This window comes from Saccostrea echinata, unplaced genomic scaffold (assembly GCF_033153115.1).
Source record: "Saccostrea echinata isolate AGI-Se365-2 ecotype Australia unplaced genomic scaffold, CSIRO_AGI_Sech_v1 ptg000002l, whole genome shotgun sequence".
NCBI lineage: Eukaryota > Metazoa > Mollusca > Bivalvia > Ostreida > Ostreidae > Saccostrea > Saccostrea echinata.
The window spans coordinates 30,489,332-30,513,979 of NW_026889751.1; the positions used below are offsets into that span (position 1 = coordinate 30,489,332).

At 32.9% G+C, this 24,648-nt stretch overlaps 1 protein-coding gene across 1 annotated transcript in view; it reads left to right on the plus strand.

The window, feature by feature from the left end:
• The window catches only part of LOC133178252 (mitogen-activated protein kinase-binding protein 1-like), an 89,441-nt gene that overhangs the window by 63,530 nt on the left and 1,263 nt on the right, over positions 1–24,648 (plus strand). Inside the window, exons 2-16 of the mRNA XM_061312996.1 lie at positions 8,502–8,593; positions 13,525–13,645; positions 13,840–13,932; positions 14,434–14,550; positions 15,612–15,707; positions 16,013–16,180; positions 17,721–17,878; positions 19,223–19,298; positions 20,080–20,193; positions 20,468–20,614; positions 20,977–21,043; positions 21,414–21,501; positions 21,609–21,700; positions 23,408–23,604; positions 23,764–23,888. Of these exons, the coding sequence (XP_061168980.1) occupies positions 8,502–8,593; positions 13,525–13,645; positions 13,840–13,932; positions 14,434–14,550; positions 15,612–15,707; positions 16,013–16,180; positions 17,721–17,878; positions 19,223–19,298; positions 20,080–20,193; positions 20,468–20,614; positions 20,977–21,043; positions 21,414–21,501; positions 21,609–21,700; positions 23,408–23,604; positions 23,764–23,888 (1,751 nt within the window). The remainder of the gene's footprint in view (positions 1–8,501; positions 8,594–13,524; positions 13,646–13,839; positions 13,933–14,433; positions 14,551–15,611; positions 15,708–16,012; positions 16,181–17,720; positions 17,879–19,222; positions 19,299–20,079; positions 20,194–20,467; positions 20,615–20,976; positions 21,044–21,413; positions 21,502–21,608; positions 21,701–23,407; positions 23,605–23,763; positions 23,889–24,648) is intronic.

Genomic DNA, 24,648 nt, shown 5'->3' on the forward strand with positions numbered 1-24,648 from the left:
GACTGACGTTTTTCGTACTAATTGTTAGGCCATTATTTACACACTGAATTGTCGACGGATTTTCCGTTATTTCCCGATCATGACAAGGAGCACACGGCGGGTGTGACCGGTTGGCAGGGGATGTTCACTCCTCCATGGCACCTGATCCCACCTCTGATGTTTGGAGGTCCGTGTTTGCTCTGCTCCCATTTTGTATTGTATAATGGACTTTTGAGCTTGAATACTGTTCGTTATCTCCATATATTTCATCGATTAGATTCACCTTAAAATTTAATTTTTATTTAAACACAACAATACTTTTTATGTTGAGTCAGGTACAATGTCCAAACTCGAAAATCCTATGTCGGGGGGGGGGGGGGTAGTAAATTTAATTATAATATTATAATTTTATATATATATATATATATATATATATATATATATATATATATATATATATATATATATATATATATATATATATATATATATATATATATATATATATATATATATATATATATATATATATATATATATATGAGGATTTTTTTTCATTGTTTTAAATGACCTTGTCCTAAATTTCAAGGTATAAGGTCAAAAAATCTAACGCAGTTGGCCCCATGTCTTTACAACTTGTCGTTTAGAAAATTTTTGGTTATTTATAAACATCAAAACCTCTCAGGGGCAATAACTTATTAAAGCGCTCGACAAATCATTTTGCAATGAACAGATTGAAAAGTCCTCTCAAGTAGTCGAAGACATTGATGAAGGTTCTGTGCCTTTACGGTTTACAGTTTCGGAGGAGTAGCAATAATAAGGTTAATTGTGTAAGGGGCAATAACTGCGAAAGGGTCAAATAGCTGGCCACATGTTTTTCAAAATAATTTTACTAGTCGAGAATCATGAACTATAAAGTTTCTCGATAAGTCTTTCGGTTCAATAAGCCGTAGCGGAAGAATAATAATAATAAACAGAAGCAATTCAAGAGGCATTTCCACAGAGAGGTGGAAAGACCTAATTATGATAATAAACAAAAGCATTTCAAGAGGTCTTTCCACAGAGAGGTGGAAAGACATAATAATAATAATAAACATAAGAATTTCAAGAGGTCTTTCCACGGAGAGGTGGAAAGACCTTATAATAGGGAAACATCACATAATAAACATTTACTTATTATCGCTTCAGTTAACGGAGAAACTAGAGATTTTAAGGCATTGTTTAAAAGATTAAAATTACTCAGATATGACAGATAAGCACCCTGTGAGGGCGGTATGACTTTTTTGAGTGCTATAGTTTGCTGTATAGTACCATTTAATGAAATATTGCTGCAATTTTGAAATGTACCATTCCGTACATTTTGGTTGTACTAGAGAAGAATATCTTTTGGCTATACAATGCGGAGTAATTTCCCTTTTTTACAGACCACCAATACCACCTGTATTTCGGCTGGAGAAGATCATATATTTATTGGCTGTGCTAACGGTGTGGTCAGGATTTTTGATGCCGTCAATTTGAATCATGTGGGTACCATGCCCCGCCTCCATCAGCTGGGGTTGACGTAGCATCAGCTCTGAGTCCCAGGTAAAATTCATGTAGTGTTCAACTATATGATATTGGTGAAATTTTAGGATTTTGAACCAACTATTTTTTGTGACAAAATTCTATTTCTTTAATATTTCTTCAGAGTGGCTTTAATTTTTGTTAATATATGATTCTTAGAAATTTAAAAACAAAAACAAAAAAAGCTTTCTAAAAGAAAGGACTTCTATAGCATTTTGTTTTGTGGAATGACCTCATTATAAACAAGTGTATAATAGTATAAAACAGTAATTTCTCATGATGTCCACAAATTCATAAGTCATCAGAAATTATAAGAGCAAAACAATCGATCTTTTTTTGTAGTCAGCTCAGACAGAGGATGCCAAGTTTCCAGACACTATTGAAGTTTTTTATGATGATGTTCATAAAAAGGTTTGGCTAATTTATATTTATAAGTACGTATATTTATCAGTTGCTCCATGAATGCTTGAACTAGATTTTTTTTTTGATAAAGGATATTGAGATATAATTTTAACACCATTAGTCTGTACAGTAATTTAAATAAAATCAGATAAAGAAATATGTATATTACAAAAAACATACAAGAATTTTTATTTGTCAAGTCGTAATGCATTTTTACTTTGTTTTTAGGTTTTTGTATACAATGAGCGTTAGATACTGATAATCTTATTTCTTTTCTCAGCTCCGCAGCTGTTTGCATCCGCCAGTAGGGATCGTTGATACTGATAATCTTATTTCTGTTTTCACTTCGCAGCTTTTGGCTTTCGCCAGTAAGGACTGTTTGATACTGATAGTCTTATTTCTGTTCTCAGGTCTGCAGCTGTTGGCGTCCGCCAGTAGGGAGCGTTTGATACTTATAGCCTTATTTCTGTTCTCAGCTCCGCAGGTGTTGGCTTTCACCAGTAAGGTCTGTTTAATACTGATATTCTTATTTCTGTTCTCAGTTCCGCAGCTGTTGGCTTTCGCCATTAGGGACTGTTTGATACTGATAATCTTATTTCTGTTTTCAGCTCTGCAGCTGTTGGCATCCGACAGAAAGGATTGTTTGATACTGATAATCATATTTCTGTTCTCAGCTCCGCAGCTGTTGGCTTTTGCCATTAAGGACTGTTTGATACTGATAGTCTTATTTCTGTTCTCAGGTCTGCAGCTGTTGGGTCCGCCAGTAGGGAGCGTTCGATACTTATAGCCTTATTTCTGTTCTCAGAGCTGCAGCTATTGGCGTCCGCCTGTAGGGACCGTTTGATACTGATAAACTTTTTTTTCTGTTCTCAGCTCCGCAAATGTTGGCATCCGCCAGAAGGGACCGTTTGATACTGATAATCTTATTTCTGTTCTCAGCTCCGCAGCTGTTGGCTTTCGCCAGTAGGGACTGTTTGATACTGATAATCTTATTTCTGTTCTCAGCTCCGCAGGTGTTGGCGTCCGCCAGTAGGGACTGTTTGATACTGGTAAACTTTTTTTCTGTTCTCAGGGCTGCAGCTGTTGGCGTCCGCCTGTAGGGACCGTTTGATACTGATAAACTTTTTTTTTCTGTTCTCAGCTCCGCAGCTGTTGGCGTCCGCCAGAAGGGACCGTTTAATACTGATAATCTTATTTCTGTTCTAGCTCCGCAGCTGTTGGCATCCGCCAGAAGGGACCGTTTAATACTGATAATCTTATTTCTGTTCTCAGCTCCGCAGCTCTTGGCATCCGCCAGAAGGGACCGTTTAATACTGATAATCTTATTTCTGTTCTCAGCTCCGCAGCTATTGGCATCCGACAGTAAGGACTGTTTGATACTGATAATCTTATTTCTGTTCTCAGCGAGCTCTGTTACTGCCATCAAGTTAACAGAGACCGATGAACAAATAAAGATGCTCAGTTCCAGTGCAGACAAATCTGTTCTCTTCCGTAATACTCTAACGTTAAATAGTTCACGAATAATCTGTAAACAAAAGTTTCAGGAAAGTGTTCAGACATTTGTTTTAAGAAAGTTGATTAAAAAATGTACCCTTACCTCTTCAAAAATGATAAAGTTATGTACATTATGTTAACAAATAAAGTACTGATAGTACCATTATATGTGTAAGTTATGGGACGCCATGTAGTATCTGTAGAGCACAATGACCTCTTGATTTATATCCAATAAGGTACATGAATAAACACAATTAAAATTCCATTCTTCAGTATTAAATATATTACCTAGAGAAAACTAAGTATACAGTACTAATAGTATATTCTCTATAGCGACTATTGAGTAAGTTCTTATTTTAAATGAGTCAGTTGAATAGCATCTTTTATTGCTATCTGAAAATCATCACCGAGGTTTATGAGATGTTTATTTTCTTTCCTTTAGTGTGAAGCAATGTTTCGTTTTTATTTTTTGAGGGGATTCTTTCTAATTAATCCCCTTTCTCCCCCCTAGCATCTACTTTCCGTAACCTCCTCTTACATTGTCAAAGCCTATTGGTGATAACAGCAGACTTTGCTCCCTGCTAAAGATTTCTATATTGAATTAAAAAGTTGAAGATTTTTTAAAAGAAAATTCGTGTCTCGAAGACATCTCTTTAATAAGTTGAAATTTTTTTTGTTTATTTCCTTAACTTTATATCAAGGAAGAAATAGCTTGAAATAACAAAATGAACTTTCCTTTTCTTCCAAAACAATTCTGTTTTCAATCAATTATGTAATATTTTTCTGCATAGAGAGCATACTGTTGATGGGATACGTCTTAATGATTTTGTAGGAAGAATTTTTGAAATCAATTGATACAGTCATATTTATTTTCCAGAGAAAAATATAAAATAAATGGCTTATTAAATAATAGGGAGACCAGTTATTAACAGGCCTACTTCTGTATTCATATGAAGCAGAATTTATTCAAAAACTCATTCAGGAAAAGAAGAAAACACTTGCTGAGGCATTCAACTCGACATATATCGATGGCGTATTATCAATTGTATCTACTTCCATTCATATGTCGACTCGATATATTTCAGGTAAATTTGAAATAAAAGATACCATAGCGTCTGGCACATCTGTTTCATATTTGGATATTTTACTAGAGAAAGACGTTTATGGTAACCTAACAACAAAACTTTATGATAAACATGATTACTTCAACTCTTCTATCGTCAAGTTCCTTTTTTGTGTAGCAATCTACCCATATACCTGCTTTTGGAGTTTAAGTCTCCCAGTTCATTCGATACGCAAGAGCATTCTTTGGGTACGAACAATTTCTAAAACGAGGCAAGCTATTGACAAACACGTTGATGAAATAAGGATATCAACAGTCTCGTTTAAAGTCATCATTTCTCAAGTTCTATGTTCGATACAATGACCTTGTCATAAAATACAATCTATCATTTAGTCAAATGTTAGGCCATTATTTACACTGAATTGTCTACAGAATTTTCCTTTGGTTCGATCATGACAAGAAGCACAGGGCGGGTGTGACCGGACGACAAAGGATGCTTACTCCTCCATAGCACAAGGTACCTGATCCCAACTTTGATGTTTTTAGAGGTTCGTGTTGGCTCTGTTCCCAATTTGCATTGTTTCAATAGACTTTTAAGTTTGATTACTGTTCGTTTTCTTCAGATTGTACAGTAATTACTCTAGAACCTTATTTATATATGAATATAACGCATAAATTTTGCCTTATTCCTTACAGAATTTCAAAGAAAAATTTTGCAAGAATGAAATAGTTGTAGAGAAATGAGAGATACACTGAAAGAAATACTCATCTTGAAAAAATAACATTTTGCTACAAAGCAAAAGCTTATAGGAATTCTTGGATCTTATTTCAGTCTAGGAAAACTCAATCTCTTTAGTGTTTGTCTTATTAAGGGGAAAAGAGATAATAACTCTTTCACTATTGTAAACAATAATTAACTTTAGTAAGTTTTTGGCATATAAAGAAAAATTGCTTGTTTGCAAAACAGGTAAAAGATAATTTTATTTTATTAGTAATATGACAATTGATTATATATTAACCAATTAAGGCAAACTCCTATTAAATAAAAACATTATAATGTATCTGAAAATTTTTTTGGTACGCTTACACTGATTAAAGAAAAATTAAGGATAAGGTATCATAGAAAAATCAATATTTTTTTGCTCAAGTGTAGTTTCACTTTCATCTTCACAGATGATCGTATATGTAAATGTAAAGAGATATGTTCTACCGTGTACCTTTTATTGTTTAAATGTATAGCGAAAGAATGCTTCAATTATATACACGTAACATGTCTTACCAGTAGTTCATTATTAGCAATGGATAATTATTTTTGGCACTTTAAGATACTTTAAAAACACAAGTTTGCATACATATTGAATGATTTGCAAACGTGTATATAAGTTTGTGTGACATTCTTTTACAACTCGATCTATATTCTATTTTTAAAAGACTCTTACAATGTGACATTTGGTTTACGTTGTTGTTCGTTGGACAATTTCATAATTTTTTTTTTTCAGGAGTTTAAATAGTGCACTACAGTAGAGGTAAATATATTAATTAAAAACAAATATTTTTTGCAATCAAAACTGTTGTTAGTAAACAAACATTTTCCAGGATTATAGAGGTACTAGGGTTAATTTAGCTTACTTTCCTATCCCCAAGACCATAAAATATGAGCTCAGGCCTTGAGACCATAAACTGAGAATAGACTTAAGTCAAAATTTTGATTTTGAATATCTTGACCTTTATTTAACATATGTACTTTAAAATTTGCATGTTTGTAATTAAAACTCATGATGAAAATTATGTTTCGCTATGAAAGTTATTTCAAAAGTTATGTTGATTCGAAGTTTTGACTTAAGTCTGTTCTCAGTTTATGGTCTTGGGGCCAGAACTGTATTTTTATGTGACTGACACATCTGGTACATTGCAAACTTTAAAATGTATTTTTTAAAAACGTCTGACTGATACTAAAACAGATAGATGGAGTGTTTATTTAACGTCTCACCAATGTTGTCCTCCAAATATATAAGATATAGGCATTTAATACCCTACATTACATTCAATCGTGTTGCATTACCTACGTTGTTTATAATACTTGATAGCTGAGGACTTCCGTGACAAAGCAAATAATAACAAGGATTTAACTTTTGAGAATTGTATGATTGACATGTTTTCTTTATGTTTATAAATGAATGGTATGAGGTAAAAATTTATTTTTCTACATACTTCAATTCAGAATAAATGATTATGGAAATTATTTTTTCGATACTAACTATATTGTTGAAACACAGAAGTAAAAGCTAACCAAAAAATGTTTTTCAAAGAAATACTTATTTAAGCTTTGTGATAACCCAGTTATATAAAGGAAGTGTCTTCCTCCACAGAAATTCTCACGGGATTAAAAAACTGCATCGGACAATGACCCAGTAGGAGGGAATTTGATTTGATGATGTAGATATATTAGTGACATTAACTATGCCTGGCACTGGAGCTTTCTTGCAGATTGGAAAAGTAAGTTCTACCTTATTTTCAAATACCCAAGGACTAGACAGTAATATCGATCTATACTCCCAAATTTTAACCCTGACTTGAACAATTAGGAGATTTTTATAGATAGTTGTTACTGTTAATTAGATTGACAGATTAACAGACTACACAGGAAATATTCTTCTTCATTCAAAATTTCTCAATAATGTCCAACAAAATGCTACAAATTGTATATCTTTGTAAGGATGCTGGCAAAAAAGGGAAAACCAAAAAATTTAAATCATTGAATGTCTACAATTTCTTAATATTTTAGAGATTGGAAATCTGCATCATTTACAGTCAATAATTCTAAAAATATACTATTCAAAGCATCCAATGTTTTGTTTGTATCGTGTGACCTTAACGTATAACTTTGCCTCTTATATTTGGTTTCAAGTGCCGGATTGTGTAATACATTAACTTTTTGATATACGTCTGCAGGAAACATGCCGTACCAAAATAAAAAAAAAAATCCTTGCAAGCGCAACAATTTTCCTTTCTTTTGAAGCACAGATAGGATTATTTTCAATTAAAAAAAATTAAAAAGTGAAAAATATTTGGTTATAAATGTTGCTATCATTCACTTATTATAAATTTGTGCTGGCTGCTATAAGAAAGCACCAACGTAATAAGGGTGAGCACATGAATTGTCATAAATGTGATAACAAAATTCAAATAAAGCAACAAAAAGGAGAGTGATGTCTACTTTATTTGATTTTTAGAAGCCGACCAAAAAAGATGAGGTATAGTAGTTATGGGATTGTGGTGTTTTATTAGTGTTGAGTTTTGAGCTATATTGATCATAAGCTAAAGGAAGTTTGTGTCTATATATGGTAAATACTTACAGGTGATCATAGCTGTTCTTCTCCAGTTGTAGAATTAGGGAAGTTTATGCCCCTCATCCACCCCAAAGATTAAAAAAATATTAAACACTTATCCATGCACTGGTTGTGAGTGGGATAGTTCTTTTATCAAACCTGCAACAGGAACTATTCCCGGAGAGCTTGGATAAATGTTTTATTATTATAATATTGATGTTTATACAATTTCTGAGGGTTGAGGGTTATTAGCACATTTTTTACTCCAGGGTATAGCCTTGTGGAACTAAACTCTTCAGTGTTGGAAATGTTTCCAACCAATCATATTGCAGAAAATAAAAATTTTCGTCAAAAATTGATTGAAAATTTTCCCAGGCGTGGATAGCACAATCTATACCCCCGGGGTATACCTTTGCTATAAGTGATAAAAAGAGTTATTTTACCTTGTTACTTTATATGTAGGAAATATTTTAACAGAAATATAATAGTTTGGTTATTTAAGCTTTAGATTTTTATGGTTGATTACTAATGCTAAAGTTGCAACTTTGCAATTTGGAAGTTTTGTGAGTTTCTTTTTACCTTCCACAGATTGATCAGATTAAATTTTTGTAGGTTAAATTCAGAATTTGATCATAAGTACTGTGAAACAAGGATTGTATTTATTTTTGTAGGTAAGCCTAGAGCGCGTGTTAGGTCTGACAGTCAGCACCAATGCGACCTTGACATGTGACCTCAACACAGGGACCATCGCTTATCCTGCAGGGTGGGTATCTAGTCAGATTGCACACAAGTTATAAGAAAAGGGATTAGATTGTCTTGCAGCATACCATATGTATTAATTTTTCTTACAAAAATAGCAAATTTGTTACAAAAATTGATATTACCTTACATAAACCTTATGTTCCCTATATCATATATTGTGTGCATCGACAAAAAATCAAATAGTCAAAACACTTACAAGATATCTGGGTATGAAAATTAAAAGATTCGTTTTTTTATGCTTTTCACAACATAGGTAATTTGATTCTAATATAAGTCTAGGTCAGGTGAAAGCAATGTCAAAAAATAAAATGTTTATAATAAATATCTAGTTTCCACTTGTTAACCCACATTTTGCCACCAAACATCGGAAAGTGAAAGTAAGGTTGCCATTAGAGTTAGTGATAACTTTGTTTTAGTTAGATATGTATTACTATATTAAATCATCTATGTCACCTGATTCCTTACTTTCCCTTCTTCATATTTTTGTGAACTTGTATAAATCAAAAAAGTAGTTTTGTAGCTGACCTACAATCTTAAGTAACTCAATATATAAACCTAGTGATTTAAAAACAAATAATGGTTTTATGACTCACTGTCATGTGTTTTGGTATTTCCAATCATTGAAGAAAGTGACTGATTTGCTGAATTTTCTGTTGATTTCGATTTATTTTTAAGATTTTGTCCTTGAATTATCGTTTTGTGCTTAGACAAACCATTCGATGTCACAGATCTACTTCATTGAATAACAAATTATTAGGCCATTATTTTTTGTAATGAATTGATTACAGTTTATTAATTTAGTTCACCTGGCCAATACAATGGGCGAGTGTGATCGGTCGACGGGAGATGTTTACTCCTTCATGATACCTGATTCTATTTCTGAAGTTTTCTTGTGTGTCTTAATTGCTCTACTCTCAATCTAAATTGTTTATTTGGATTTTTGAGCTTGATCTTCAAATTTCATGTAAAAATGTGCTTGTAAAAATATCAATCGCTTTCCGTATACGTTAAAAACTGTTTAACTCGTGAATAAATTGCTTTTTGATGAATTCTCATTTTGAGATACAATTTGCTGGTCTAGGTTTTTCTTTTTTTTTACAAAGCTAAATGTTTACGTTGTTGGTTTTATATAATCAGTATTTTTAAGTACATTTGCAAACATTAAGATAATCATACACCCACGAGGGTAAGAGATACTCAAGTTGTGATAAGTAACTTGAAGTTATTTAAATTTCCTGTACTTTTAAAATTTATTCTGAACTTTTACAATAAATCGAAAGTGTTTGTCACCTACATTTTTGCTTTAAGCATGTTTTACTGTAAATTGATTTAAAAAAAGTATGTGTAAACCGACAACTTTTTCAGATTTTTCGACCTGAATGATATAAAAAATATCTCTAAAAATGATCTTATTTGACAATTAATGGAAAATCTTAATTATTTATTTATATTATTACAAAAATAATAATCATTGCCATAAAATTAATAGGCATATCTCCTAGCATTTCCAGAAATAAGGAATCACTATATAGCGGGGGAGTTTCTATTGAATCTTGCCGCTTTAAGTTCTTGATCTATCCATCCATTCACCATCCAACCGTCACTTTTTAAAGGAAAGATTATTTATAAAAATTTTCACAACTATCTCGTAGAACCTTGAAAGATAAATTTAAAAAAGCAATCAATCAAACAAAATGAAACGCAATTAGGGGAAAAAACCGATATTTTATACTTTTTATGACAAATTTAGTATGAACAAGTACATACTTAACCGTAGACAAAGTCACTTACAACACTACAGATTTATCTCTTTAAAATTGTGTACCCCCACACAATGTCTAAATCTGAACAATTGAAGTTCATCTATTTAGTTTCGCAAGAGGCCTGTCCCTGAACAAATGATTGCAAAGCCTCATGTATGTTTTATCTTTTGAGTGTTTGACCCAGTTAAATTTTAAAGTGTGCAATTGTAAACATCTATAGATCATTACCTGTATTATGTCATTGGTCCTGGATTGTATATGGTTGACAAAATATTCTCCTGCTATGTCATTTATTGAATTGCTGATTAGGCAAAGTCTGCCAGATCAGATGATATTAAAATCTAATTTGCAAAAATAGCGCAGAAAAGTATGAATATAGACAATGTAAAGTACACAGAAATATTTAGACAACAGTTTATAAAACTATGTCTTATATCTAGTTTAACTTGTCATCTCGCAGACGTAAAAAAAATAGAGATTTTAAATCTCGTTGTGGTTTTTCAATGGTATGTCGTATCAAAAGTTGTTATCTTTCGTTCAAAACATTCTGAAAAGAGATTTAAATAGGTTAAAAAAGGTTTATGTTTATGGGAGGAAATGGCTTCGGCCGTATTTTAACATGTAAAAAAAAAGATATGAAAGATTATTTGTTTAAATGAAAGCATATAATAAACCTCCAGTGATAAAACTTCACGTTTCGTTTTTTGTGAAAAGATATCAATGTTCTTTAAAGATATCAGTCACCCGTATAATCACAAGTATTTAAGCATGATTTTAGATGAAGTATTGCGCAACATCATGTGATGTTCTTGCTAGGGCTATGGAAGCCTTAAATTCGACAACAAGATTTATCGAAGAGGTTTATTAAATTTAAAACAATTTTCATATATTATGTTTATTCGATATATCTACTGAACTCTTAAAAAGACACCAAAGAGCCTTACACAATTGTTTCCTATTTGGATGGTTAATTAGAGAAAGAGATTGATGGCAACTAACAATTAAACAAAACAATAAGATAAACGTGATGATTAGGTATAAACAATGTCTTAACCAAAGCAAAATACTGATAAATAAGTTGATGATACAAGAGTATCAACAATCTAGTTAAATGCCAACATTCGCAAATTCTATTTTCAATACAATGACCTTGTTTGCAATCAAAACCTGTTAACTCATCTTTTTATAAAAAATTGTTGGATTGTCTACGTATTACTCCGTTTCTCTGATCGAGAAAAAGAGCTCACAACGGTGTGACCGATCGACAGGGAATGTTTACTCCTTCACGATACCTGATCCTACCTCTGATCTTTTCTTTTTATATTGTTTGGTTTGACCCAAGGCGTGATTACTGGTCGTTATCTTCACATTTTATGTTAGTTTTTCACGGCACAAAGCCCAGTGGAGAAGAAAAATTGTTACCACTACTAGAAACTAAATATACACACATGTACCTACTCTCCTAATTCTGAATCATTTTTAGAAAAGTACTGGCTTTGAACAGAAATGATAAATAATAATTCAGAGGGAATGGGAACTAAAAAAACTGAAGTATGTAAAAGTAAATCAATATGTGGACACTTTCAGACAAAACCATAAAACTCATTTAGTGCGAACAATTATACAGCGCATTGAGAGATATAATAAGTTATGCCAGATGATCCGTAAAAATCATTATAATCGAATTTTACGGAATAAATTAATGATTTCTTTGATGAAATATGAAGATAACGAACAGTAATCAAGGTCAAAGTCCATTGGAATAAGACAAATTGAAACAGAGCAAACACGGACCTCTAAAAACATCAGAGTTGGGGTCAGGTGCCATGGAGGAAGGCATCCCCTGTTGACCAGTCACACCCGTCATATGCTTCTTGTCATGATCGGGCAAACGGAAAAATCCGTAGACAATGCAGTGGGAAAATAATAGCCTGATAATTTGTATGAAAAATGTCAGTCAACATTCTAATTAACGATGGGGTTTATTTGCTAATGTAATGTGTAATTGAGTTCTCAACGCTTACTTTGTTTAAAAATGGAAAACAATTTTTCTCAATCTTCAATTAGATTTATATTATTTAATAAGTATCCCTGCCTTGGGTATAAATCAAGAAAGAATCAAAAACAACAACTAGCTACATGTACAACCTAGGTACACCTAAACTTCTTAAAATAATACTAAATTAGTAGATGCACAAGCACCAAGGATAAGTTGGCTCTATTCGGGTCCCTAACCCTACTACCTATGATCTTCCTGACAAATTGTCAGACCTCTGGCTTATGACTTGCCAAACTTTATCCCAAACAATTTAACAGCTTCGGCTCTATTCGGGCCACTGATCAACTGTATGGGTCCAGAAGTTTATATCCTAGAAAATAATATTACCTACTCCCTTCTCCGCTGTAGCAGTAATGACACAGCCTCTCATCATCTCTTTTATTTATACTATTGAGACAGTCTAATAGAAAGGGGTGTCAGGTTATTCCATTATGATTCTAATTATGGTCACTAAAACGTTTGATAGAATAGATCAAAACATCACACTAACAAGGTCATTGTATCGACCATAGAGTTTGCAAAATATTGACTTTTAAACGGGACTGTTGATATCCTTGTATCAACTTAAATAGCTTGCCGCGTTGCAGAAATCATGCTCTTGTGTATCGAATCAATTGGGAGACGTAAACTTCATATGCATTTGATAATGGCATATTGTTCCATAAATAAGGGATGTTGACGATAGAAAAGTTGAAGTCATTACGCTCATCATAAAGTTTTGTTGTTAGGTGCCATTAATGTCTTTTTCTACTAAAAAAAAGTAAGAAACAAATGTTTCTGTGGTGTCTTTTATTTCGAGTATATCGAATCAACGTAAGAATGGAAATGAATATTGTTAATTGATAAGGTCGTCGATATATCTAAATGTCGAATTGAAAGCTACAACAAGCGATTTCTTCTTCTCATGTAAAAGGATTTGAATAAGTTCTGCTTCATGTGAATATAAAAATGGGTCTGATAAAAGTTTTTGAAAAAAATCACCTTCCAGAATATACTTATGTACGGTCTGCAGTCATACCATTGATTGATAACGCAGCTCTCATTCTGTCTATTCTCTTGGTTGGTACAACTGACTTAACGTATTAAATAATATTTGATGTTTATTTTCAGATGTGTGGTGGTTATATTTGACCCCCGAAGCAACAAGCAGTCTTACATATTCAACACATCTAGGAAAACGATCACAGCAGTAGCTTTTTCTCATGACGGCAAGCACCTTGCTACTGGGGAGGTAACGTTAAGCTAATTTTTGTAGCTGAAGAGGCTGCTTTATCGTATTCTTCTTGAATAGTATACAGATGTATTTTTTATTCTCTTTGAGTAATAAATCAAATATCTTAATCACCAATAAGCAAAATATTGTATGATCTTTGAATGGAGTTTGTTTGTATGTATTGCAGCCACCTTTCTTTTTTTTTTTTACAGAGTGGCAACCAGCCAGCTGTGCGAGTCTGGGATGTGGCAGAGAAAACTCAGGTGGCCGAGTTCAATAGACACAAGTTCGGAATTGTTTGTGTTGTAAGTAGATATGTAGAAACTCATGTTCATTAGAATACAAATTCAATCCTTAAGGCAAAAATTTAAATTATATGATAAACGTTTCAATTTATAATTATACAAGAGCTCAGGCAAATCGTATGTAAATTAAGTGTTTGGAATAAAATACTTCAGGTTCTATAAAAAAAAATCATACTTTATATAAAAAACATTTTGTTTAGCCAATAAACTCGAGAAATGCTCATAACTTTGGTGTCTCTGTAGAAATTAAGTGAAAAAAAATCCATTCAAGCTTCCTTCAAAATACACAGAATGTATGAATGCCTAACAAATAACAGAAAATATTCATGAGAGAATATTTTTGATAATATTTTAAGATTATTTGCCTTAAAAGTTTTCTTTTCAGCAAAATATGAAGAACAATAGAATTAATAATGAAATTGACGAATTTAAGAAACAAGAACAATAGTTATAAACTTCGAACTTTTCAACAGGTTTTTCTTGATATGTTCTACACTTCAGAAATTTTCCCCCACTGAAAATTACGTGGTGTCTATTGGATCAGAACATGACATGATGGTCAATGTCTGGAACTGGAAGAAAAAGATTCAAGTGGCATCCAATAAAATCATTAGCAAGGTATATATGTCATGTACATGTAATCCTTTAAGGACAGGTGCTACAAGGAAAAATGGATGCATGGATCGGAATATACTTTTTGACTTATTTTAGCTGTAAAAAGCATATACCAAATCTCTTAAATATAAAAAAATTATAAACTTTCTGTGATATTCAAATTTCTCCCTTTTTGCAATTGCCCTTAAAAATCTATGCTTTTTTCACTTTCATAGAACATATTTTTAAGAAACTTTGAATGAAAAATGAGATTTCATCAGCCTAAGCTAATTCATTTTATTTACAAAGCATATATTTATTTGTTATTTTCTTGACCTAAATAAATATAGTGTTTGTATAACCTGTCTTTAAGCAATCTTGTTTTTACCAAAAATACGTTTTTTGTGTGACATTTTATCCATGATGTGCTTCTTGAAATATGGATACTGCAAAGTTTCAGGTCATATCCTTATTAGGAGCGCTCGCTCCGTGATCGGAAGGTAGTGAATTCGTATCTCGGCCGCGACTGATCTAAGTCGATAAAAAAAAAGGGTAGCAACTGTTCCTTCGCCATGCGATCAGCACTTTGAAGTGAAAGTTGCGGGTTCTTCGGATGAGACCTTAAAAACCGAGGTCTCGTGTCACGGCAGGCGTTGGCACGATTAAAATCCCTCACTGCTCAATGGCCCTCAGTGCCGAGTAAAGGTCAGAATTTGAAGCCCCTTTCCTGGTATATGGTGATGTCTCTATATGAGTGAAAAATTCTGGAATGGGACGTAAAACAATATACAATCAATCAATCAATCAATCATATCCTTATTAAATTGTAAAACTGAAATACTGTTATATTTACATTCCAACTATTCATTTATTTCATTCAAACCACACAGAAACAAATGTGCATAGAATACATTTCCTCATATTAGCTTAACGTATTTCTGTGAGGCTGTAACATTATTCATGCGCTGCGGCTCATGAGGATGTGAACTTGAAAATTTCTTTCTCTCAAAGGAATCTTAAAGGGAAATCACATCTTTTGTAAACATATTTCTGTAATATGACAACAAATAAACTTCTATATTTAGGTGAATTCCATGGCTTTCTCAAAAGATGGTTCCGTGTTCGTGACTGTTGGGCACCGTCATGTAAAGTTTTGGTATTTAAAGGACACTAAATTAAAGGTAACAATATGTCAAAAACTAGGTTTAACATCATTATAGGAACCAAGATAATATGGAAAAGACTAAAAATAGCACTTGTTAAAGTAAAATTAAGATTTTATAGTCTGTGGGATGGGATGGAAGTAAATGGAGATCAGCAAGTGTATACATCAAAATAAGAAGGTAAAATGAATTACAAAGAATATATCAAATTGCAGAAAATCTTAAGAGAGAGAGAGAGAGAGAGAGAGAGAGAGAGAGAGAGCACGTTTTCTGAATGACAGGTGCCACATTCCCTAGAAATAAGAAACCTCTTGTTTTGGTAGATTAATCAGGTGGTGCCTCTTCAGGGAAGCAGTGGAATCCTTCGTTCCCACCTAAACAACTTTTACTGTGACGTCAGCTGTGGTCACACAGTGTACGCCATAACTCAGTCAGGCTTACTGTGTCAGTTCAACGAGAAACGAGAGTTGGACAAGTTTGTGGAGGTGCAAGTAGGTCAAGTCTCATTAATTTCAGGGTCAGCTATATGAAAAACAGTTTCTTCGTTAGTTTGATTTTCTTTTCTAGCTTCAAAAAAAGTAAGGGATGGAGGTGAGGTAGCTCATAACTGGCGATATTTCCAACTTACACCCATAGCTCCCTATATAAGGAGGAAATTATTCAAAATCCTGTGTCAGTTTTTAATATTTTTAATATTCCCAACAACCAAAATGAATTTGAATCACCATATTTATATTGGATTCCAAAACTGCATAAAAATCCTTACAAACAAAGATACATAGCGGGTTCCAGTAAATGTTCTACCAACCCTCTTTCTTTACCCCTCACTAAAATATTTACAGCAGTGAAGGAGAAACTTTAGGAGTATTGTGCAACAATATATTCGAGAAGTGGTGTAAATCGGACGTTGATGCTTAAAAATTTCAAGGAACTTTTGGAAAAATTTGAAATCACAAAAGTTTACCAAAATCAATAACATAAAAACTTACGACGTTTTAACTCTGTATACAACCATTCCAAACGATAAATTAAAGTCCAAGCTTTTTGACATCATTGACAGCTGCTTTTTCAATAAAAATGGAACCTTTTCATTGGTCATTTGCAAAGGTATTCTGTTAAAAGACATTCTGTACTCTGAAGTCCTTTAAAGTCATCCTTCGTATGTTCTATGGTCGATACAATGACCTAGTCAGCAAATACAATCTATCATTAAGTCATATGCTGACTGACGTTTTTCGAATTAATTGTTTGGCCATTATTTACACATTGAATTGTCAACGGATTTTTTCGTTGTTTCCCGATGATGACAAGGAGCACACAGCTGGTGTAACCGGTCAGCAGGGGATGCTCACTCCTCCATTGCACCTGATCCCACATCTGATTTTGGAGGTCCATGTTTGCTCTGCTATCGATTTGTATTGTTTTAATGGACTTTGAGCTTGAATACTGTTCGTCATGTTCAATTTAGTGAGCTCTTCAGGGCTTAACCCTCCTCTATCTCCTTTCCACTACACTTTACTTCCCAAGTAACTGTGATTTTGTGTGAATATCTTTTAGTCAAATTTTTGACATATTTTTTCATTTATTAATTTCGTCTTGAAGGAACTACCACTTTATCGTTTTTATCGGAACTACCACTTTATCGTTTATAGTCAGAACTTTTTCAGCTCGTGATATTGATTTGATCTTGGATAATCAGGAAATACCCTCAATATATACATGTATAAACTTTTTTGCATCGAGGACAAGGTTTTGATTTTTTTCTCCTTAATCGTATATATTTCCAATGAATCTGTACACAGCCTTAGCACTTCTTAAGGATTTTACATATTCTGACGAATTCAAAATAAATACCACTAAAAATGCAAATATTTGGATTTAGAAATATTTATTAACACTAAGATTTTGTGACTTTAATATGAAATACAAGTCCATTGACAATTGAAGCATTTTTAAACTTGTGATTATTTAATTTTTTTTTCTAAATTTTTTATCAAAATTTTTGATTTTTGGGTTGTCTTCCTTTTCCAGGCCACCGCTGCTTATTGTATCTCTGCTGGTAAGGACCACATATTTGTTGGCTGTGCTGACGGTGTGATCCGGATATTTGATGCCAATCTGCAGTATGTAGCTACAATGCCGCATCCACACTGGCTGGGGGTCGATGTTGCTTTACATCCCAGTCACAGGTATGATACATATTTATTATCAGGGGAACATCAGTCCCAATTTTGATTATTGTATATGAGGAGGATCTCAGGTCCCAGGAATGATACACAAATATCAGGTGAACATCAGTCCTGGGTATAAAACATGTATATTAAGGGAATTTTAGTTCCAGGTATTTTTCTGTTATTTTGACAATTTTTTATATAGATTTTGGAGACTAAATAAAATTTAAGCGAATTTAGTTATACATACTAAAATATTTGGGCTAAAAATGATGTAAATTGTTGTTGAATGAAATATATGGAGATAACAAACAGTATTCAAGCTCAAAGGTCCATCAAACAATACAAAATAGGAGCAGAGCAAACACGGACCTCCAAACATCAGAGGTGGGATCAGGTGCCATGGAGGAGTGAGCATCCCCTGCCGACCGGTCACACCCGCCATGTGCTCCTTGTCATGATCGGGAAATAACGGAAGATAATTTTACAAAGGAAAAAAAATTGATTTTACATGTTAGGTTTATCGCTCTTGAAAGAAAGTCAAGAGTCATTTTTATTTATTTATTTTGTAATTATAAACACTTTGTTGTTTGTTAAGTTTACAACTCAAGAAGTCACGATTTAATACAATATATTTGCAAACTGGAATACAAATCCAGGTACAATTTAAATTTGTGTATACTACTGTATTTCCGGATGAAATATATGGAGATAACGAACAGTACTCAAGCTCAAAAGTTTATTCAAACAATACAAATCAGGAGCATAGCAAACACGGACCTCTAAAACATCAGAGATGGGATCAGGTGCCGTGGAGGAGTGAGCATCCCCTGCCGACCGGTCACACCCGCTGTGTGCTCCTTGTCATGATCGGGAAATAACGGGAAAATCCGTCGACAATTCAGTGTGTAAATAATGACCTAAAAGTTAGTATGAAAAACGTCAGTCAGCATTTGACTAAATAATAGATTGCATTTGCTGACAAAGTCACCGCATCGACCATAGACTTTACGAAATTATGACTTTAAATGAGACAGTTGATATTCTTGTTGAAGCGTTCAGATGAAAGTTTTAGTGCATAGAGTTTTATTAAAAAGGAGATTCTGTTATTGAAGTTGAAGTTGAATTTGTTTAATATTACAGTGTATGTTGATAAATGTTGCCTATTGCTTTGTATACATTTAGTTTCTGATGCTATAAATGACCTATATTTTCTTGAAGAGTAAATATGTGTACAATTTTAAGAATGCTTATATTTTTAAGTAACTACTTTTCTGTTGTTCAAAGATGAATGACTAAGTCCACATAGATGAATACAATAAAACATGTTTGAATACTGCATTTGTCGTTTCGTTTTTTCAGTCACCTGAATTTTCAAACAGAGGATGCTAGGTTCCCAGACACTGTTGCTATCAGCTACGACGATGTACACCGAAAGGTAAACAGCTGAGTAGTCTGGTAATAGTACCGGTCATGTTTTTAGAATATAACTTAATGAATAGAACATTAGATTTTTTCATAATATCTGTTTTATTTTTATACTGATCTGAGGTGTAGAGTAATTTACCTCCCTGTCTGTATCTAAATCAAAACTGGTTTTTATACAATGTAAAGGAAACAGGGATTCAATCTTTTTGTTTGTTTGTTTGTTTTACCGTTCCTTCGAAAATTGTTGACTCATATTGAGACGCCACCACTTGCTGGTGAAGGGATGCAAATTTAGATCTGTACTCTGCACTTACAGCCTTTGAGCAGTAAGGGATCTTTTTTCGTTTTGAGAATAATCCTTAACACAGAACTGGAGTGCTTTCAGGATCGTATCGGCTACGTCGACTACGTAGGCTTTATGAAGAGCTGCCTTTCCTGGATGATGCAGTGTATCCTAATATAGACCATACTCAGGGACAGCTAATAGATGCTAGATACAAATTCCAAGATAGCAATCTTAATATCCACTCTTAACCAAACATTAATTTATGATATTTAAGTTTTTCAACCTTTTGGAATGAATAAAATGTTTCTTGTGCTTTTTTCCTCCTCTTACTTTTTTTGTTACATATTGCTGAGCAATTTGTATCTTAAATTTGATAACTTATTAACTGTTCAGCGGTCTTAAAAGTAGCTCTAGTATAAAGAAAAAATTACAAGATACATTGAATGACGATAACAACTGAGACATCTATTTATTTATTTATTTATTTTTTACTTTTGGTTTACAGGTGACTTGTGTGTACAATGACCACAGTCTTTATGTGTGGGACGTCCATGACGTCATGAAAATTAGCAAGATCTGCTCTTTCCTGTACCACAGCAATGGCATCTGGGGGTCGGAGGTCAGTGCCTATCTATCTGTCTGTCTGTCTGTCTTACTGTCTCCTGTCTTGACATGTTGATAAGTATTGTATAAAACAAGATTTTTTTTTTAAAAAAAAGTAAATTATAATCTGTATAATCTGGGTTTTTTTTTTAATTTTTAAAAATGCTATTGGGCCCTATTGTGGGGATTTATTTTACCTTCTATTCTTCTGGTGCCGGGACCATTTCACTGAGATTCTGTGCCAAAAGTAGAAGAGAAAAATAGATAAATAGAAAAAATTGTTTCTGAAGGTTTACCCGGGTATAACAGAGGACATGAAGCCAGTTTTACCATCGGGATCATTTATTACTTGTTCCTCGGATGACACGATTCGGATCTGGAATTTGGATCCACACATGATGGAAACTGAAAGTAGCAAACGGAATGTCTATTCTAATGTAAGTGGATTTATTGTAGTAAACGGAATGTCTATTCTAATGTAAGTGGATTTACTCTAGTAAACGGAATGTCTACTCTAATGTAAGTGGATTAACTGTAGTAAACGGAATGTCTATTCTAATGTAAGTGGATTTATTGAAGTAAACGAAATGTCTATTCCAACTAAGAGTGCATATTGTTATCAAAAGGAGGTAGTCACTTTCATATACAATCATGTATTTCACGGAATTACTATTATTTTCTTCTCTTTTTATTTCTTCTTCTTGAGCAGATATTCCTCTTTTCTAATCATGAAGTATGTAAAATCACCATCCCTCATATCATCAAATTTTATTATTTTGATTTCACGTATTAATTTTAGGAATTGCTGAAAATTGTTTATGTGGATCCAACGCATACCTTTCTGAAGAATGTTTCTCGCAAACCAGGTTTGCTAAGACACTTTATCTAAGACAAACTTATATTGAAGTTTAATTTCATTTAAAATTTAAAATCATGAAATATTCAAAATTAAACCTTGTGATTGTGCGTTTAAGTAACTTTTTTACTTCTTAAAAAACATAGTAAAGCGAAAATATAAAACCGGTTGTAGAAAATATAAAAAGATCCGTTCTAAGATCTATTTCCTAAATTGCACACAGTTTAAGCAAATAAGCGCTATATAACCCATTATAATCCATGCACATTGTGATGCAAGAACATAGTGAATATTGAGGGATATAACTTATAATATAAAAGTTATCTTCTGTATTTATTACACACTTCCGCTTTTAAGAAGAACTGTTATTTTTCTTCTAGCAGATGAAGGTAAATCTGGAATTCGATGCATCGGAATAAGTCCTGATGGGCGCCATCTTGCTTCCGGGGATAGAATTGGAAATATCAGGTATTGCTTAAAAAAGGAATACCAAATACAGCTTTATACAGCAAATTATTAAGTAAAAAAGTAATAAAAGTAATATTTATTCTAATGATATTTTTTTTTATTCCCAGGGTGCATGATTTAAGAAATATGGAGGAAATTATTAAAATAGAGGCACACGACCAAGAAATTCTTTGTGTCCATTACTCAAATCTTACTGCAGGTGGGTTGGCCTTTTAGATGCTTGGAGATAGAAATTAGATTTTATAAATTTAATGAGGTGTCTGATCCTATATGCTAGATTTTATAGAATTTTGTTTTCGTATCAATAAAATTTCATTAAAATAATCAATTCACAAAGGGTTAAAGTAATACTAATACATGTACGATTAAGGTACTTTTTTGAGGTAGATAGCGGAAGGAATATCAGGTTACACTTAACAAAGACATTACAATTTTACAAATTTTTTTTGTAAATTGATCATCACTGTTAAATAGGTTCCAGAAAGTAACAATATTTTTCAGTTTGTTAACATTTTCAGGTATGTATATTCTTCCATTATTGAAAAAAATGCAACCAAGATTAGTGTTTTTCATCTCCTATTTCTCTTTTGTCACAAAGATCACATGCTATAGTAATTTATCTGATCTACCGATAGTACGAAACCTGCCACAAATAACATCTAAGAAGTAACTAACACATCTAAACTTACTTAAACGGTAAACAGGTTCCAATGGTAACAAGACAAATTTTCTCTAAGCAAAAGCCTACCTTATAAATTCTCTAATTTAAATACTTACATATTCAATTTCCAGTCTTATCTAAAAGCTTCTTTACACTGATTTTTCACTTTTCTAGATAAACAAACAATTCTTCATACAAAGTGATCATTTCAAAACTTTACAGAGTCATTTTCATTCAATATATTTCAGGCATATAACAAACATTCTAAGTGAAAAACAACTTCTTTTTCCAGATTATAAATAATTTAATATAGCATTCGAGAGATCTTAACATTTTTCCAGAAACAAGTCAGCGCGAAAAGCTCACCATCCTGGCATTTATAGACTCAAAGTTACTCTGCCTAGGTCACCATATACAATACTATTATAAGAATAGATTTTTAAAAACTTTCATTATGAATTTACAGAAATCAAAATGCAATGACTCAATTATACTGTTATTCTCATAACCCCAAACTTCTGATTCTTTGAAAGGATAAAGGGTGTCAAAAAATACATTTTCTTCTGGAAGCTTGACTCACTTTGGCTGGAAAGACCTAACAGTCATTTGATCAAACAATTTTATAAAATATCAACAAGCAAATATAATGTTCTATCTTCACTCAATACATGAAACATAGGTTTCCTTGCTTGCTGTACAAGACTTCCTTTATTCTTCTGAAATTTACTTTTATTAAAAATAATATGTCATGGTATTGAATCTTTTTTTCTTGACAGTTTCTCATCATTTTACACGAAAATGGTATTTTCACAATGTCTACTTTTTGAAAAAAAAAAATCTTTTTTATGCAACTTGGAGCATCCTCTCGAAAGAGAGCAAAGTGACATAGATCCCCATGTAAATTATTAGTACTAATTAAGCTCTTTTTTAAATTAGTTTTTATTTCTTAGGCCCTACACTGATGGTTTCTGGCAGTAGGGATCGTTAGGGATTTTTAAAAAAATAAAATGATAGTTTTCTTTGATTAGGTCCTAAGCTGATGGCGTCTGGCAGTAGGGATCGTTAGGGATTTTTTTTAATAAAATGATAGTTTTCTTTCCTAAACTGATGGCGTTTGGCAGTAAGGATCGTTAGGGATTTTTTTAATAAAATGATAGTTTTCTTTGATTAGGTCCTAAGTTGTTGGCGTCTGGCAGTATTGATCGTTAGGGATTTTTTAAATAAATGATAGTTTTCTTTGATTAGGTCCTAAGCTGATGGCGTCTGGCAGTAGAGATCGTCTCATTCACGTCTTTGACGTGGATCAGAGTTACAATTTGATGCAAACCCTCGCTGACCATTCCAGCTCTGTTACTGCCATCAAATTTACGGAGAACGATGAACAAATAAAGATGCTCAGTTCCAGTGCAGACAAATCTGTTCTCTTCCGAGAAGCACATAAGGTACACCTTTATCAGCATAACATTAAAATGGTTTTTTACATGTGTAAATTGTATTCAAAAAATATTTATTGAAGTTTGAAGTTGGCTGAAGAGTAGTATAGTTTTTTGTTGGAATACCATTAAGTCACCGTGGTTTTCATGCTTTTATTTCTGTTGCAGTCTCCAGAGAGTCAGTTTGAAATTTCTAAACAACAACATGTTGTAGGCACCAATACATTGTATGACATAGATATAGAACCCACACAAAAACATATGGCAACCGCATGTCAAGACCGAAACATCAGGTAATCTGCATTAACTTTCAATAAATTCCAAAATTTATGGGTCAGTGGAAGTTCGTGCTCCCTGTTCTTTTAAAAGTACGTAAAACATCCGTTGGCATCTTCTAGGAGCGCGTTCAATTGTTTTTATCCTTTAGGTAACACACCGATCTTGAACGAAATGCTAACCTTATCACTACGTAAGGAAAACAAGCATAAATATTTGATGTTTGATGCCAATTAAATGAAATATTGTAATCTAAGCTACATTTTTTGCACCACACATATAAATTGTATAAATTCTAGTTATCTGAAAGTTGCTTTCTCTATCTCTGTGAATAAAGGAAGTTCTGAACACTGCTCACTGTAGAGTTCTAATTCTACGGTACTTATGTGTAAGGGACGTCTTCTCCTCCTAGGCACCTGATTCTATCTCTGGTGTTCCTAGGAGTCCGTCTCACGATTCATATTCTCTACTAGATTTTTGAGATTGATCACTGTTCGTAATCCTAACCTTCTATATTACAGTGATCTTCCCTTTGATGTAAGAAATGGGATTAATGGGATTAACGGATATGTATGACTGTTTGGTGAACATTTTATATGACGTTATACACCGTTTTTGTTTATCTCGATGGGTTGGATATACATATATATATTATATACAATCTTTCATTAAATATGTTTTCATTTAGTGCAAGATACTGTAGACTTTTTCTTAAGGTCAAGATCTAGTAAATGAAAGGTGCCTACACATTTTTCAAATTTGATGGGCGAGTTCTTT